Below are 17,421 nucleotides of genomic sequence, written 5' to 3' on the forward strand. Positions count from 1 at the left end.
CTGAAATGAGGTTCTGTTGCCCCTGCAAAATACTTGATCCTGAAACTGCTCTGATCAGGAGCCTTAAAATCCATAAAGGTTAAGGTAAAGGGACCCCTGACCATTAGGTCCAGTCGTGGCCAACTCTGGGGTTGCGGCGCTCATCTTGCTTTACTGGCCCAGGGAGCCGGCATACAGCTTCTGGGCCAAGCATGACTAAGCTGCTTCTGGCGAACCAGAGCAGCGCACGGAAATGCCATTCACCTTCCCGCTGTTTACCTTGCAATTTGACCTGCTTTCAAACTGCTAAGCTGGCAGGAACAGAGACCAAGCAATGGGAGCTCACCCTGTCACGGGGATTCAAACCGCCGACCTTCTGATTGGCAAGTCCTAGGCTCTGTGGTTTAACCCACAGCGCCACCCGCGTCCCTTAAAATCCATAGACTAAAATAAAAAGGCTACCCGCCGCCCCGACTCCACAAGGCAACCTTTACAACGGTGGAACTGCACAGGGGCTGGTTTTAGCTTTCTTGCTTTCCGAAAGGAGATCTCCTGCAGCAGGGAAAAGGTGCACCAGCACCCCAAGGGTCAGGGCAACTTCCTGAAGTCCAGCCTTAGCACACACACAGAGTCCTGGGACTTCACCAGCATGGCCAGCAAGGGATGATGGGATCTGTAGTTCAACAGCCTCTGGAGGAAGGCACTTTTGTTTTAAAAACAGCAAAGCAAACACACACACAAAGAGGGAGACATCTTGCCTGCCCCAGAAGGCCCAGGCTGATTTCTTTATTTAAAACTTCTTCCTGAGATGGAGCCCTCACTCTTAAAGCCCAGCTGGGCTCAGCAACCTTTGATCCCCTCTTTTGGCCGTGAGGGAGTAGCACTGGGATAGGCAAGGCTGGTGAGGATTAGGGCCACTCACAGGGAAAGGCTGGCAGTTCTTTGGCTCATAGGGAGAAAGAGCTTTTATTTACAAGCTAAGGCATGTTCTGCTGGTCTTTGAGGGATCAAGAGGTGGCCTTGACGACGTAGGATGGCAGTTGGCTCTCCTTAAGCCGTGCGATGGACACTCCTTCCGTATCTTGATACTTCCAGGAGCTCTTAAGCCTTAGTGTTTGCTTCTGAATGTCACTGTGTACTCAAGACACTGGAATCCAAACCACAAAGTAAGAGTTCCAGCCCCCTGATTATTCTCAGTGAGACATCTCTCGCTTGCCTGGACTTGCTCAAGATCTCTTCTCAGCTCGCTCCTCCTGTTGAGGGAAAGATGAGGAAGGGAGGTGATTAGGCCCATTTCAGACACCCCAGAGACCAGAAGCAGCATTTTGGAATCTAAAGAAGCACAAATGCATGCTCAACAGCCTTGGCTATCAGGGCAAATTCCTGCGTGGAGCGATGGATACCTTCATTATCTTCTGGAGGTCTGCCAAGGCTTCCTCATACTGTGGGAGGAGTGGCTGGAGGGATGTGTTCTTCACCAGCTGCTGCTCCAACTCAGGAAGACCGGCTTCCCTCAGCATCTTCAGAAACTTCCTCTCCTGGAAAGCAAAGAAGGAAGTGAACACCATGCTGCATTCTAAAACCCACATTACAGAAAGCTGTGAAAGGGTCCTACTGACCAACCACCTAAATTCAGTGGAAGAGGCCCTGGGTGTGGACTGACGGGCAGCTGAGCTGGGCATTCAGCAACCAGGCAGTGTCCCTGAAGCCCACTCCCTGCTCACCTCCATGCTGTTCTCTAGGCCATTTTCTACCCCAGTTGCTGCCACTGAAGTCCTTGAAGCAGAGCCTGTCTGGGCCACAGGAGACCTCACTACGAGGACCTCCGTCTGTGCAAAGGCACCCAGAATGCAGCATCTGGGTTACTCCGGAGAGGGATGGGAACGTGTGGCAGCCTCTCAGCCTCCCTGCCCCACACAATAGTTCAGCCCGGACACTGAGGTCCTTCTGGTGGTTCCCTCATTAGAAGACGTGAGGTTACAGGGAACCAGACAAGAGAACGCTCTAAGTAGTTGTGTCCACCCTGTGGAACACCCTCCATTCAGATGTCAAGGAAATAAACATCTATCTGACTTTTAGAAGGCATCTGAAGGCAGATTTTTAATGTATGAGGTTTTATAATTTGTCAGGGGACGCAGGTGGCGCTGTGGTGTAAACCACTGAGCCTAGGGCTTGCCGATCGGAAGGTCGGCGGTCCAAATCCCTGTGGCAGGGTGAGCTCCTGTTGTTCGGTCCCAGCTCCTGCCCACCTAGCAGTTGAAAGGTACCACTCCAGCAGGTCAACAGCATTTCCGTGCGCTGCTCTGGTTCGCCAGAAGCGGCTTAGTCCTGACCCAGAAAAACTGTCTGCGGACAAACGTTGGCTCCCTTGGCCAGTAAAGCGAGATGAGCGCCGCAACCCCAGAGTCGTTCGTGACTGGACTTAACTGTTGGGGTCCTTTACCTTTTATAATTTGTCAGAAGCTGCCCAGAGTGGCCGGGGAGTCCCAGTCCGATGGGCGGCATATAAATAATAATAATAATAATAATAATAATAATAATAATAATAATAATAATAATAATAATAATTATAATTACCTGCTGTTTCAGCACCATGGTGAAGGCCAGTCCCGCTTTCCCTGCACGAGCCGTTCTGCCCACTCTGAAAACAGAGAGAGGAAGGTTGGTCTTTTCCAGGAGGTGCCACTTCTGAGCCCCCACCCCTAAGCTACCTGGGGGAAAAGGAAACTCGTTCACATTATTTGAAAGCCTCCCTCTGAGGGAATTACCGATGAATGTAGGTCCTGATGAACTGAGGAGCATCATAGCTGATGACGCATTTCACTCCACCAATGTCGATTCCTCGGGCTGTGGCGTCTGTACTGATTAACCTGAGTGTTGAGGAGAGATATCGATGTCACCCCAGCAGATCTGAGCGCAGCCACTAAAGAGATGCTTGGTCCGCAAAGAAAGGGCTGGGGGCTTGTGGTGTGGTGGGTTGGGGAAGAGGCCTGGCTCGTACAGTTTCTTCTCGTGTCATGAAGAAGAGACATCCCAGCTAATTTATGGTGCAACTTGTCTGGGAAAAATTAATGAGCAAACGCCTAGATTCTATTTCATCGGAGCTGGGGGGAAATGGCGATTGCCACTCGAGGAAGACTTTTGGATCAGCGTGTTAAGATTTACTGCAAACAAAAGACTTTCCAGTTCTAAAAAAAAAAAAGGGAGAGCCTTACAAAGTTCACACAGAAGTATAAAATTGTTTATTTTAACTCGCCTGTGGAAACAACTCAGAGGCTATTAAGAAGAAAAAGGATAACATCAAGAAGATTGGAAGATGGGACTGGTGTACATTAAAAGCAGCACAAATATGAGATGATCGGACCCTACTGAACTCGAAGCATGGAAACCCCCAACAAAATTTACAATTTGGCAAAATATTCAGATTTTATGATTTGTATTGGTATAATTTGGAATAATTAACGTGATATGATTGGATTGTTTAATGGAAAACTTAATAAAAATTATTATAAAAAAGAAGAAGAAGAAGAGAGGCATCCCACGAAAGGCAGGTCCTCTTCTGGCTCAACTCGGCTCCCGACTGTGCCAGAAACTTCCCACCATCCCTGCACATCTGGAGATCAAGAGGCAGCCAGTGTGTGATGTGCAACTGAGACACGAGGATGTGGCCAGCCCCCCTTGCCCTGGAAATACTCACAGCTGGATCTTCCCCTGTTCAAACTCCTTCAGTGTCAACTTCCTTTGCCTTGGATTCAGCCTGGAAGAGAACTCGGCCACGTTCACGCCGCCAAAGGCTCGAAGCAGTAGAAAGAGCCTGGGGTGGTGGAGAGAGAGAACAAAGGATGAGGATGGGGGCACAGACCAGCGGCAGAGCCCCTGCTCTGCAGGCAGAGGAAGGGGATCCCAGGATCAAGGACCAGCCCCTCCCAGGAGGGCTGCTGAGACTCCAAAGGATCCTCTGCCTCAGCAGACGGGACCAGTGCTCTGTTGGCTGTTAGGATATAGTTCCGTTCCACCTTAAAAAGGGACAGGCAGGACTATTGTGTATCACATGCCTTCCAGCACTTGCTGGGAACGTCCGCTTGTATATAGCTTTTGTGTTACTGCTTTTTTACTGGAGGCAAAGGGAAGCAGACATGTTTTCCTCTGTTCCTGAACTATGCTGAATAAAATGCTGTACATTATGCTCACATATTTCTCTGTCTGCCTCTTTTGCTGTGAGAAGATTTACGTGCACTGCTGGTAGGGTGTGCACGGGTCTCTAAACGTATCTGAGGCTCGTGTCGTTAATTGATGCTGTTCCAAGGGAGATCGGCTGCCAGCCGGTGGCTGGAGCCAGCTGGGGCCTGCCTGATGCCCCCGTCTTCCCGGCAGTATCCCAACATCGGCTTCCTATGAAAGTTCAAGCCTAGCCCGCAAAGATCCCACTACTGCACAGCCTCACCTGTGTGACGTGTCCCTGCTGTTGGTGAAGCAGAGGACGCGGGAGAACTTCAGCCGCAGCAGGAAATGCAAGAGGAAGAGGGGCTTCCAGCGCAGGTTGCAGGGCACGTAGTATTGCTGTGGCAGGGGGAGGAAAGAAGAGCCGTTTGTGCCCCGCCCCCCAGGAGTGCTTCCTGCCCAATCCGTTTGGGAAGACGAGGAGGGCCACTTTGGGCCAAGGAACAGGACAGGCTCAAGGGCTGACACTCCTGACTCTCAGACGATAAGAGACTGTGTCTCCAGTGAACAATTCAAGACTAGGTCAGTGTGTTTCTCGCAAAACACCCTTTTCACTTCAGAATTGACAACTTCCACTATGTTTCTAGACCACCAGTTTTCATACATTAAGCCATTTATTTATATTAATAATAAATATATTAATAACAATAATAATAATGTTATTATTATTTACATACCAACCTATACCTGGAGATCTCAGGTATAGATCAATCTAAAACCACATTATATATAATCAAAATAAAAACAACCCAGTAACACCCCCCCAAGAGGGGGGGGATCCATTATGGAGTTCCCAATTTAGAAGCAGCGACTCTTCTGCATTTGCCTCTCTGATATTCAAGTCACAAAATCACCCCCTCCCCGACAAACCACCAGGGCCGAGTCCCTAAACCAGTGACCAGCCAGCTTGCTGCCTTCTTTCTAAGTCTTCTATTATTATTTCCTATTTTTATTCTCTCTATACTACTTTGTTAGCCGCCTGAGAAATTATGCAGCCGAAGAAACGCAAACCTTTCTGTGCATTCCTGCCCTCCCAGGGACCCAACTTCTGAGCCCCCGAACCCTACATGGAACTGCCTGGGACTTGAGGCACCTGCTGCTGCTGCCAAGGAATGGGGCCTTCTGCCTCCCCCAACCCAATTTGCCGTCCAGTCTGGAGAGAAGGGCTGGTGCTGTCCCAAAAGGGCACTTTCTCACCATTCACGTCCCCCTCGCCAAACACGCCTTCCTGGCTCTGCCAGAACCAGAGTGGCAGGTGGGCGGGCTGCCTGCAAGCCCCGCCTCTTACCGAGAGCCCCTCTGGGAGGGCGTACTTCTTCGTGGTCTCCGTTGCCTTCTCCTCCGAGGAGATGGGTGTGAAGAGGCGAGGCCGGTAGAGGCCCAGCGGCTGCAGCTTTTCGGGGTTCCGTGTCAGGGTGGCCGAGAAGAGGAGCTTCTGCAGTGGGACGTGGGGGCAGCCAGCTCTGTGTAGGGGTGCAAATACCCAGAGTGTGGGGGTCAGGTGGGACTGCTATGAGGAATTATGAAATATGGAGCAAGCCATTGGTGTCCGCGATGAAAGCATTGCGTTGACTGGGTTTGATTCATTGACAATAATTTCTGATCGAATCCCACAGCCTTTGCACCTCTGCCATTTGCTTTCTCTATGCCTGACAAGCACGTATAAGCATTCTGAAACACAGATCAGGCATCCTCAGTACATAAAGATAGTAGGTTACTTTGATGTAGTTTGTTAATCTTTAGATAGATCTTAAGGCAGGTGGCGCTGTGGGTTAAACCACAGAGCCTAGGACTCGCCGATCAGAAGGTCAGCAGTTCGAATCCCCGCGACAGGGTGAGCTCCTGTTGTTTGGTCCCTGCTCCTGCCAACCTAGCAGTTCGAAAGCACGTCAAAGTGCAAGTAGATAAATAGGTACCGCTCTGGTGGGAAGGTAAATGGCGTTTCCGTGCGCTGCTCTGGTTCGCCAGAAGTGTCTTAGTCATGCTGGCCACATGACCCAGAAGCTGTCTGTGGACAAATGCCGGCTCCCTCGGCCTATAGAGCGAGATGAGCGCGCAACCTCAGAGTCGGTCATGACTGGACCTAATGGTCAGGGGTCCCTTTGCCTTTTTAAGGGCCAGGAAGAGAGATCACAAGGAGATGGTAAATACTACCATCCTTCCTCTCCTGTTTATTCCTGTTTATGACCTCCGGGGTTTTGCTGAATGCATTCCTCCTTTTATTCCTATTTTATTTACTCTGGACTACTATGCATGCTCAAGTAGGAAATAGTTTCTTTGTAGTTTTAACTTGAACTTCGTCCCACGTGGGGTTTTTGAAATGCTCAGAGGAAACCTGATTGGTTCTTACGAACACTGTGTAAAAAGTTCTTTTGTGAATAAAACGACCTGGGCCAAGGGGTGGAGAGGAATTATTACTGGCACTCCTCCCAGAGCCTTGCTGGTCAAGCCTCGGGTGTATTTTATTAATCAGAGTCCAATCCTTCCTTGCTTTGGTAACACTACAGCAAAAAAAGCAAAAGGCACTGGGTGGGATAGGCCTCCCGACTCAAACACAAGCAAATGAGGGGCTTTTCCAGTGCCCCTCTGCTCCCCACCCGCTGGATCCACACACACCGTTCTCAGGCCAGCTCCTTGGTATTCAGGGGTTTGGGACCCACAAGGCGACCTTTGGGGTCACATTCCCGGCAAAGGAACCCCCCACAACACAGTGGGCAGTTTCTGCACAAGGCCTGACTCCCAGGAGGAGCTGACTGTGCTTCCAGGATCCAGAAGGGGTCCTCTGCTGATCCGTCCCACCACTTCCCACCCTGCCCTGCCGTTTCCCTTCTCATTCTCCTCTCCGGTGCGTCCGGTGTACCTGGCTGCCGTGAGGGGCCCCTGCTCTGCCCTCCTGAACAGCTGTGGGGTGCCAGAGCCCTCTTCCACCGCTGAATGAGCTGCTGCCGCCACCACCTGCCGCAGCCAGTCCTGGTGCATGTTGTCAATCATGCGATCGGCTTCGTCAATTATCTGCGCTCACGGGCAAAAGAGAGGCAGTCAGGGGAGGCTCACGACCTCTGGCACTGCAGAGAGCTTCACAGCCGTAGCTGGCATTGCCTTGCCAAGGTCTGCTGGGAGGGGGGAGAGCGTTTTGAGGGTGGGGTCCCGTTGCCTTTACATTCGTGGTGGAGCTGCGTGTGGCTGGGAGCCCAGCCTGCAGGGAGGAGAGCCTCAAAGCAGGGCCAGTGAGAGAGGCACTTTCATCCAGGAAGCAGCTGGCTGAATCATGCATTAAAGAATGGACATGTGCGGGAGAAGGAAGCAATGCAAGTTATAAGGCTATTATAGGTCACATTTTATGTAACAGGGACACCGTGTCACAGTCCACTACCCCAACCCCTTATATCAGCGGTTCCCTAACTTTTCCCACCCACCGCCCCCTTGGTTCCATAAACTCATCTCCTGTGTCCCCTACCCTACAAAAGGCATTCAGAATACAGTGGTACCTCGGTTCTCAAACGTCTCCGTTGTCGGACGTTTCAAAACCTGAATGCCGAAAACCCGGAAGTAAATGCTTCCATTTTCGAACATGCCTCAGAAGTTGAACGGCCTCCGCTGGGTGCTTTTCCATTTTCTCAATTCCATTTGCAGCCAGCCTTTTACGCCTCGGTTTTCGAACGTTTCGGAAGTCGAATGGTCTTCCGGAATGGATTACGTTCGAGAACCGAGGTACCACTGTAGCAGTTTGCATGGCCCTCTACGGAAGGTAATAGCACAATAAAATTCAAAACAGCAACAATTAATTGCACATCTATTCAAAATCCAGTTAAAACGTGATTCAGCAAAACTGATGAACCTGACCCACTGATGCCAGCTTTTTAAAAGTAATTTACCCCTGCCTCTAAGTGTCCCTCTAGGTAATTCCCTCCCCCTGGGGGGCAGGAATGCCCACTTTGGAAGCCGCTGCCTTATAAGGGCCGTTCCAGCCACAACACTGCATGTGATGCAATCCCCAAACATGGGGGCGGGGGGAGAGGGATTCCTCACCAGGAAGCGAAGTTCTTTCAGGCTGAACTGGGGGCTCTGCTGAAGATGATCTACGAGGCGCCCAGGAGTGGCCACGACAATGTCTGCCAGGCTGCGAAATCCCATCAGCCTGGAAAAAGAAGCACCAGAACAGGCAGTGAAGAGGAGTGTGATTTACGGAGAAGCAGCAGCACCAGACAATCTCTCACTTGCGCCCATTGCTAAGGAAGAAGATGGAGGCCTCTGCAGCTGCTGCTGTGCCACCTCTGGGCTCGGCTTCCTGGGCCAAGACGCAAGGAGGAGGTTGGCGTGCAAAGCCAAACGAAGAGAAGGTGAACTTACGTCTCCTCAGCGAGCGACTCCTGCTCCTTTGCAAATGATTTCTGCCCGGTGAGCTGGACCACTTTCAGCCCCGTCCCGTCAGTGTAAATGTTGAATACTTTAGTCACCTGTGGAGAGGAGAGAATCAGTGGCCTAGAGGGAATAGGGCTGCCTCTCAGGAGCAGCAAGGCACAAAACACACCTTCAGGGCCAAACTTGAGGCAAGAAGAGCAAAGGCAAAAATCCGGCTCTTGACAGCTCCCAAAATGCCTGGTCCTTTGCACTTCTGACACGTGGCAACGGGTTCAGCAGGGCTCTTCTCTTGTGTTGGTGCTTCTACTTACAGAGCCTAATAGATGCTTCTGCAACAGCTCCCCCCCCCCCCCGAAGGCAGGAAGGTAATGGGCCTTCCCTGACTGGTATTCTGGGGTAGACTGCTTCTGAACCCAGAGGTTCTATTTAGCCATCCTGCCTAGTACGTGGAGATAGGCCTCGGCTACTCTGTGAATTCCCTCTCATCTGAGCCAGTGAGTGGTGAGGCTCACAGCTTCTGGGGGCAGTACTGTGCACTGTGAGAGTTAAAAATTTATACCTATCTATATTTGCCTGTCTTGAATTTACCGCTGATCCCTTCAACTGGGGGAATCTTGATTTCTAGCATTATGAGGGAGGGAGAGAAGGGTATAAAGGCTAAACTTATGCAGTGAGTATTTGTAAGGGGGGTGGCAGTATAAAATCTGAAGAACAAGACTGTGCAGTACTGTTAAGCTAGTCTAATCACTTATACAGTGGTACCTCTGGATGCGAACGGGATCCGTTCCAGAGCCCCGTTCGCAACCTGAAGCGAAAGTAAGATGCGACTGCACATCTGCGCATGTCGCATTTTGCCGCTTCTGCGCATGACGTCATTTTGAGTGTCTGCGCAGGCACAAGCGGCGAAACCCGGAAGTAACAAGCTCCGTTACTTCCGGGCCGCCACAGAGTGCAACCCGAAAATATTTAAGCTGAAGCGTATTCGCCCTGACGTATGACTGTAAACTAGTTAACGCATTCGTGGGGCTGACCACACATCCTACAAATTGGAGAATCCAATTGGGATGAACTCACAGCTGGAGTCCAAAGTCCCCCACCCCATCAACAAATCTCTCCTCAGTAACGCACCTGCTGGGCTAGTTCCTTGGTGGGCAGGACGGCCAGAGCTCGTACTCGGCAGACGACTCGGTCTAACAGAGCCTGGAAATACAAAGGCCAGCGATCAGGAAGAGATGGGTGTCTCCTGCTCCTCAGTCTACACGAATGGGTGTGGGAAAAGCAACCAAGAGAGCTAAATGGACACACAGTCGATTGAGTCACATCCCCCTGTGCCCCAAGTGCTGGGGGATCCTTTGAGACAGTGCATTCCAAATTCACCAGCCTGATACTACTCCTTCTACGCAAAAGTCTTAAAGCAGCCCACACTGGGTTGCACAACAGGAGGCTATTTTGGCACAGAACACACACCAGCCACCAGCTCTCCGCTTCGCCCAAAACTCACCTGCACCACCGGAATGACAAAGGCCAGGGTCTTGCCACTGCCGGTAGGGGCTGAGACGCAGATATCACTGGGCTGGTAGCCACCTCTCCCGGCCAAAAACCCGCTTTCCAAGATGGCTGGAATCACCTCGGCCTGAACTGAAAAAAAAGAGGAGGCAGGATCAGCACATACCCCAATAACATTCCCCCCACTGCTTAAAGGGTAAGGAAGAGGGCAAGGGGTATGGGAGAGGTTTCAAGGCGGTTTTGGAATTTGTATACTACTTTCTCTCCTGCCAAGGATTTGGTGGCCACCAGCAAGAAAACCGAGCCATCTTTCTCTTTTGCCTACACTTTTTCACCTTCCAAATGTTTATACGCTTCACATTCCATCAATGAATCCACTTTTAAGTCTTCTCTCCAGCTCTGTCAACTGCAGCCTAGCCTCACCATACAAAAGAGAGAGCTTGGAATTGCCATCATTATCATTATCATTTTTAATTTGTATACCGCCTTTCTATCTTACAATACTCAAGGCGGTTTACAAGCTGAAGAAACAAAAAATGTACATCTTATAGCAATCTTATGCGATACAAAAATGCCATAATAAAACGTAACTTTAAAATGGGCAACCTCCATTGAAAGAGTAACATTCAACAATCATTAGAATCGTATAAAATAATAATATCAACATATAAAAATTAAACAGAAATCCACTCAACAGTTACAATAATATCTAAACTATAATCAATAAAACAACGGCAAGCCACAGTACATAATACAATACACATTGAGAAGCAGAGGGTGGGCCAAGGCAGGTGGAAGGAGGGCTTGCCTGATGGAGTCTCTTGCCTCACAGTTCTTCCTCCAGGAACAGCTCCCTTATGAGAAGTGGAGGGGGAGTGGTCCTATGGAAAGTATTTGTGGGCACTCAGGTGTCTTGGGGAATCATTACTGGAGCACCCAGAACAAAGGTCCAGGGGCAGCAGCTGGCTCATTTATTTCTGGGCAGAATTTGTTTAACAGGGTGTCGTGAAGGATACCCACAGCCCTCTGGCTCCTTTGCACCAGAGTTCTGAGAAAGGTGGGGTTGCTTCTCTCTCATCACATGCGAATGGATCCACACACTTGAGGTGGAACTTGCAGTGGGATGAGAGATGCAGGTCCACATTTACATCTAGGTATTTCATTGACATTCTAGCCTAGCTAAATAATTTGCTGTGGATAAAACTGTGCTTCCTCAGTTTGACACCACATCAAACACTGCAGAGAGGTTACAACTGAAGCACCGATGGGAGCGACTCCCACCAACTTTCATTTAAAGAGCAGAGGTCCCTCTCTTCTAAGCACTAACCATTCACATCCATCCATCTCCCAAACTCTGGCCATCTTCTAAATATGGGTTTAAAAGCATGGAAGAGAAAAAAAATTCCCACTATGATGATACCTGGAAACAAAGACTCTATTCCATTTGCTTGCAGTTTCTTCCTCAATTTTGGATGGATTACTGGAACGTCTTGGAGTGGGACAACATTCTCTTTGATCCGCCTCTGGACCAGCTTAGGTTCAGCCAGCCAGCGTGGCAGAAGAGGCTCCACCTGGAAATGACAGACGCACATGTGATGGTGGAACTGTGGACTCAAGAGAACTGCAGGCACACACAACTCTGTCCCGACAAGATGCCACAAAGAACACTGCCACTCCAGCCTCAGGACAAATCAGGCCCAATGTTCCAGCTGAAAGGTTTTGCTTCCATGGAATCTCCTCTATTGAGCTTCAACAAGGCTTGGTCCCCGTTGTCGAAAAAGAGAGGAAACTAATGGGGTAAAGGAATTAAAAGGGTGCTATGCTCAAGCACCAAACTAAGGCTTTGATGGCTCTGTGATATGAAGCAAGCTATACATGTGTTTATTATTAATATTAACATTAGCGGTGGGGAGGGGGATATCTGCAGCCCTCCAGCTGTTGTTGGATTCCAGCCCCCATCAGTCACAGCCGTCATGACCAATGTTCAGGGATGATCGGAGTTGTAGTTCAGCATCATCTAGGGAGCGCCACAGGTTTCCAATCCCTGCATTGAACAGATAGCCAAACCCAGCCGTCACCTTGACCCTCCAAGTGTTGCTTCAGTAAGGAAGCAACCCTGACCTCATCGCAGAGCAGTGTGGCTGAGCCTTTGACAAAGACTGGGAGCAAAGCATGTTGATAACAGACTATCGGCTCAAGACTTAAGTGAGCTACCTTCTTCTTCTGCGCGGCCTTCAAAACCCAGTCACCAAGGACGATTGTGTTGGGAGGTGGGGGGGTTTCCTTTGGATCCTGCGGTGACTTCAGAATCTGCTCCTTTTCACCATGCCTCTCATTTGCTCTGGCTTCCGCGCCATCCTCCCTCTCTCCTGCTGAGCCATCATCTCCAAGTTGGCTTGCTAACTTAATTTCACTTCCTGGTAAAAGCAACATGAACATGACAAATGATTTGAGTTTAAGAAAAAGATCTGCTTATGGCATTTTCAAAAAAAGAGGAAAAGGTGAGCTGGGAGTGGGGGGAATGGTTGGGCCCAAGGTGGGAAAGGGCCCCAAAGTGCTCAGAAAGCAGTCTGTCCCATTCCCCCCCCCCCCGCTCATCCCACCCCTCCTAGTGCCAATCAACAGAGCCAAAGAAGCAGGCAGCTGCTCACTTTATAGCAAGTGGGAGTCTCAAGGAGAGAAGTGAGGGCTTATCCATACCAGCAGCTGCTCACACAAGAGGCAAGAGAAGCTGGGAGAAAGTGATTCATGAGAGACACAACAGGAGTTTTGCTGTACACACCACACTGGGGGAGCAGAAATCCCTACTGATGGCTTCTCTTGAAGAGATATGGTGTTATTACTGAATACGGTAAGCCACTCTGGGAGTCTTTCTCAGATGAAGAGTAGGCCAAAAATACTTTGAATAAAAAGCAAACCCTTCCTGTATTATGATTCTCATTAGGAAGCTGCCTTAGACTGCGTCAGACCACTAGGGTCTGTCTAGCTCAGTTTTGTCTACAATGAGTGTGAGGAACCTTTGGTCCTTGAGATGTTGCTGAACTACAACTCCCATCATCCCTGGCCATGCTACCTAGGGCTGCTGGGAGGTTGTAGTCTGGAAGTTCAGAAGTTCCCCACTCCTCGTTTACACTGACTGGCAGAGGCCCCCCAGACAGAGGACACCCACAGCCCTACCAAGATATCCCAAACTGAACCCGGAACCTTCTGCATGCAAAGCAGGTGCTCTACTGCTGAACCACAGCCCTTCCCTTCATTCTGGAAGTCAGAGCCAATCTTTATGGTACACATTTATTCTTAGACTGTGCCTTCCTATCTCTAAAAGATGAGCATCACTGGCCTGATTTGGGGTGTGTGTGTGGCCCGAGCAGATACTATCATATTGTTGACTGAGCACTGCCCAGAAACAATGGAGACTGAATGTAGCTCCCAGTTTCCACCCACAATTTATTTTACCTTCCCCTCCATCAGTCCTTCCTTGTGGTGTCTTTGATTCCTTTCCACTTGTTTTACTTCTTCTTGGACTAAGATCAGCGTCTTTCTCTTCCACACCTTCACCCCCTTCAGTGGATAATTTCTTCTTTTTCTTTCTATGGCATCCTGTAAAAGGGGATTCCTCACTTTGCTTCCTCTTTTTGGATTTCTGCTTTGCTTCCTTCTCCAAGTCCATGTCAGGCATTTCATTATCTGGTCCACTTTCTGCAGGCATGTGATCATCCTGCTGCTGCCTTTGCTGCTGTCGAGCTCTTACCCGTTCCTTCAGCCGTTGCAGGAGCACTTGCGAGTGGTCTTTGAGGTCATTGTCTTCATCACCAAGATACCTGTGGATTTCACAATGGTTTCAGTACTCCACTAACAAGGGTTTTCTTTGGTGGCAGCACCCCAACAGTGGAACTCTCCCCCCAAAAAAGTTAAATTGGGCACCTTCATTTTTCATTTTTAGCTGGGTGGTTAAGACATACTGATTTGCTGTATTTTAATTTTTGCCTATTCACTCTTATCCAGTTGAAAACCACAGTAGTGGTTTGAACCAGGGGAAGTTTCTGGAACACTTTGGGAGATTGCCAGCGCATGGATACTACATGGGAGGGTGGGGTGAGCTCTGACTGACCACAGCCCTGCAAAGTAGACCAGTGGTGTTATAATCATAGTACTGCATGGGGGCAGGAGAGATGCTGAGAGAAATTAGCTATAACAACACTGGGCTACACTACAAAGGCTTAGTCTCCTGCCATATTAGTTTATTAAATATTTTTTTTTAAAAGAAACACAATTGGAGGAGTGCCGTGAAGATGACTGTAGCCAGAGAACAGGAAAAGGTGATTAAATGCCTTCATAATTTATGGTGGTCGGAATTCTTGTGCACAATTCTGATAAAAAAAAGAGCCTGAAATGAGTTAATCACTTCTTTCCCAATGCCGCTACTGACACCGACTTAAGAACGTCCTGCTGTTCCATATACCACAATACAGTGGTGCCCCGCAAGACGAATGCCTCGCAAGACGGAAAACTCGCTAGACGAAAGAGTTTTCCGTTTTGGAAGTGCTTCGCAAAACGAATCTCCTATGGCCTTGCTTCGCAAGACGACAATGTCTTGCGAGTTCCTGCTGGTTTCCCCCCCTCCCCCCCTTTTTCTAAGCCGCTAAGCCGCTTATCAGCTGATCCGATCAGCAGATAAGCCGCTAAAAGCCTCTAAAAGCCGCTAATAGCGCTAATCCGCTAATCCTTCAATGGGCTTGCTTCGCAAGACGAAAAAAACCGCTAGACGAAGAAAATCACAGAACGGATTCTTTTCGTCTTGCGAGGCACCACTGTACCTTAAGAACCAAGGTCAGGGTTATTCATTTATTGGACTGTTGTTTTTATTTTGATTCATGTATTTATGGTTTTATATTCTGATTTTATTCTGTGAACCGCCCTGAGACCTGTGGTTATAGGGTGGTATATAAATTCAACAACAACAACAACAACAACCCATATGAACTGACCCGAACCCTGCAATCATCCCCTGAGGCCCTTCTTCATGTGCCCCCTCCACGAGAAGTCTGGAAGGTGGCGACACAAGAACAGGCCTTTCCTGTGGTGGCTCCCCACTTGTGGAATGCTCTCCCCTGGGAGGCTCACCTGAGGCCTTCATTGCATATCTTCAGGAACCGGGCAAAAACACTCCTCCATAACGAGGACTTTGGCTGATTTAGTAGGTTTATGGCCTTTTAAATGTATTGAGGGTGGGGCTATTGGCTGGTTCTTTGATTATGCATCTGCACTCTCTTTTTTGTATGATTGCATTGTAAACCGCCCTGCGATCTTCGGATGAAGAGGGTAAATAATAGTACAGTGGTACCTCGGGTTACATACGCTTCAGGTTACAGACTCCGCTAACCCAGAAATAGTCCTTCAGGTTAAGAACTTTGCTTCAGGATGAGAACAGAAATCGTGCTCCAGGGGCGCAGCAGCAGCAAGAGGCCCCATTAGTTAAAGTGGTGCTTCAGGTTAAGAACAGTTTCAGGTTAAGAACGGACCTCCGGAACGAATTAAATACTTAACCCGAGGTAACCACTGTAATGATGCTGATGCTGCCAGACGCACCTCCAAGTCCTTAAAAAGTGCTTTGAGGGGCTGCAGTGGAAATCATCCTTGCCGCCACCGCTGTCATGTGACCACGAAGCCCCTTTCCCACTCACAACTGGGCTCGAATTTCAAGCCAAACATCCACATTCGCCCGCAGCCCAAGCGGCAGCGAAGCCTCCTCCCTCGCGGTCCCGCCCGGGGCTCGGTCGCGGAAGCCTCAGCGCCGCCTGGACCCGAACCAGGCAGCCGCGGGCCGCATGTCCGGCCCCCTTCTCACCTGTGGACGACGAAGAGCGCCATGCCTGCTCTTTTCCCTCCGCCGGCGCCTAGCGATGAACGCCGACGTCGTCCCTTAACGATTACGACAGGTGGCCAATCAGGGCCGAGGTATGCAGATGAGGCGCGCCGTCTCGTGGCCGGCCTGAACTCGGTTCCTGTCGCTGCCGAGTGACGCAGTCCCCGCGCTGGCCAATGTCGGGCGACGGCGCTCTCCCCATTCACAACTGGCAGCGCGGGAGGCCGGCGTGGAGAGAGAGGCGCGCGGGAAAGGGGCGCCCGCGGGAATCCGCTCCCGCCAGGAGTAAGGGCAGCCCTAAGGGAACCTGGGCGAATTCGAGGAGGGGGCAAAGGAGGCCTCCCTTTTGAGCCTTCCGGGGGAGGTGTTACATCTGTTTAGCCAGTGCGACATAACAGTGGTCATGATGTGTGGACGCCCAATTAGCTTCTTCCAAACAAACTGCTCTATTCCGAAATTTAAAATGGAAAGCGTAATGCTGGTGGTCAACAAGAGGTTTAAAGACGCTCTCAAGGCAAATCTAAAAAAATGTAGTACAGTATAGTGGTACCTCGGGTTACATACGCTTCAGGTTACAGACTCCACTAACCCAGAAACAGTACCTCGGGTTAAGAGCTTTGCTTCAGGATGAGAACAGAAATCGTGCTCCGGCGGCGCAGCAGCAGCAGTGGGAGGCCCCATTAGCTAAAGTGGTGCTTCAGGTTAAGAACAGTTTCAGGTGAAGAATGGACCTCCAGAACGAATTAAGTACTTAACCCGAGGTACCACTGTATAGACACCGACAACTGGGAAACATTGGCCTGCGAGCTCTCCAGTTGGAGAACAGCCTTACCAAAGTTGTCATGGGCTTTGAAGACGCTTGAACTCAGGATGAAAGGGAAAAACGCGCTCAGAGGAAGGCATGTTTGGCAAACTCTCACCGTGATCGACTCTCACCTGGAAACTTATGTCCCAACTGTGGAAGGACGTGTGGATCCAGAATTGACCTCCACAGTCACTTATGGACTCACAGTTAAAACCGTGTTTATGGAAGACAATCTTTCTTGGGTACAAGTGATCGGCAAAGAAGCAGCAGCAGCATCTGTTTAGCCAGTGTGAGAACAGGAATGCAGGACGTTTTATGTTTGCTTTGGAAGGTCAGCTAAGCATTACAGGAGTCAAGGCACTTACCGGTCACATCCCTGAAAGAGCAATTTGCAGGCAGGCCTTGGGGGGTTTTGTGCATTACCAGGTGGAGCTCCCCCCCTTCCAAAAGAGGTGGCAAAAGATTGGGACCCCATTTTTCTGTATACCCGAGAGATCACCCATTCAACCAACAGCATTGCTCCTCACACTCCACAGGAGCTGCTTAACTCTTTGCAGGTGTATTCAGCACAGATACGCAAGCAGATCTAGGGGGCCTTCTGGAGGTCAGTGAGCTCCATCCTCCTATTGGCCCCAAACTGGATGGCTGGTATAAAGGGGGGGATGCGAGATACAGTCCTTCA

The 17,421-nt window shown here is 49.9% G+C and overlaps 1 protein-coding gene across 1 annotated transcript; it reads right to left on the minus strand.

Moving 5' to 3' along the window:
• Positions 1 to 727: 727 nt before the first annotated feature.
• On the minus strand, positions 728 to 15,987 carry DDX51 (DEAD-box helicase 51). The gene is made up of 16 exons (XM_083478630.1): positions 15,917 to 15,987; positions 13,525 to 13,889; positions 12,283 to 12,485; positions 11,489 to 11,639; positions 10,064 to 10,200; positions 9,691 to 9,762; positions 8,551 to 8,657; positions 8,230 to 8,338; positions 7,061 to 7,212; positions 5,489 to 5,663; positions 4,424 to 4,539; positions 3,677 to 3,793; positions 2,748 to 2,849; positions 2,557 to 2,620; positions 1,383 to 1,517; positions 728 to 1,232 (listed from the first exon to the last, which is right to left on the minus strand). Exons 1-16 carry the CDS (start codon positions 15,937 to 15,939, stop codon positions 1,206 to 1,208), a joined length of 2,055 nt encoding a protein of 684 aa, XP_083334756.1. The 5' UTR covers positions 15,940 to 15,987; the 3' UTR covers positions 728 to 1,205.
• Positions 15,988 to 17,421: the final 1,434 nt, after the last annotated feature.

This window comes from Podarcis liolepis (genome assembly GCF_965112155.1).
Source record: "Podarcis liolepis genome assembly, chromosome: 15".
Classification (NCBI taxonomy): Eukaryota; Metazoa; Chordata; class Lepidosauria; order Squamata; family Lacertidae; genus Podarcis; species Podarcis liolepis.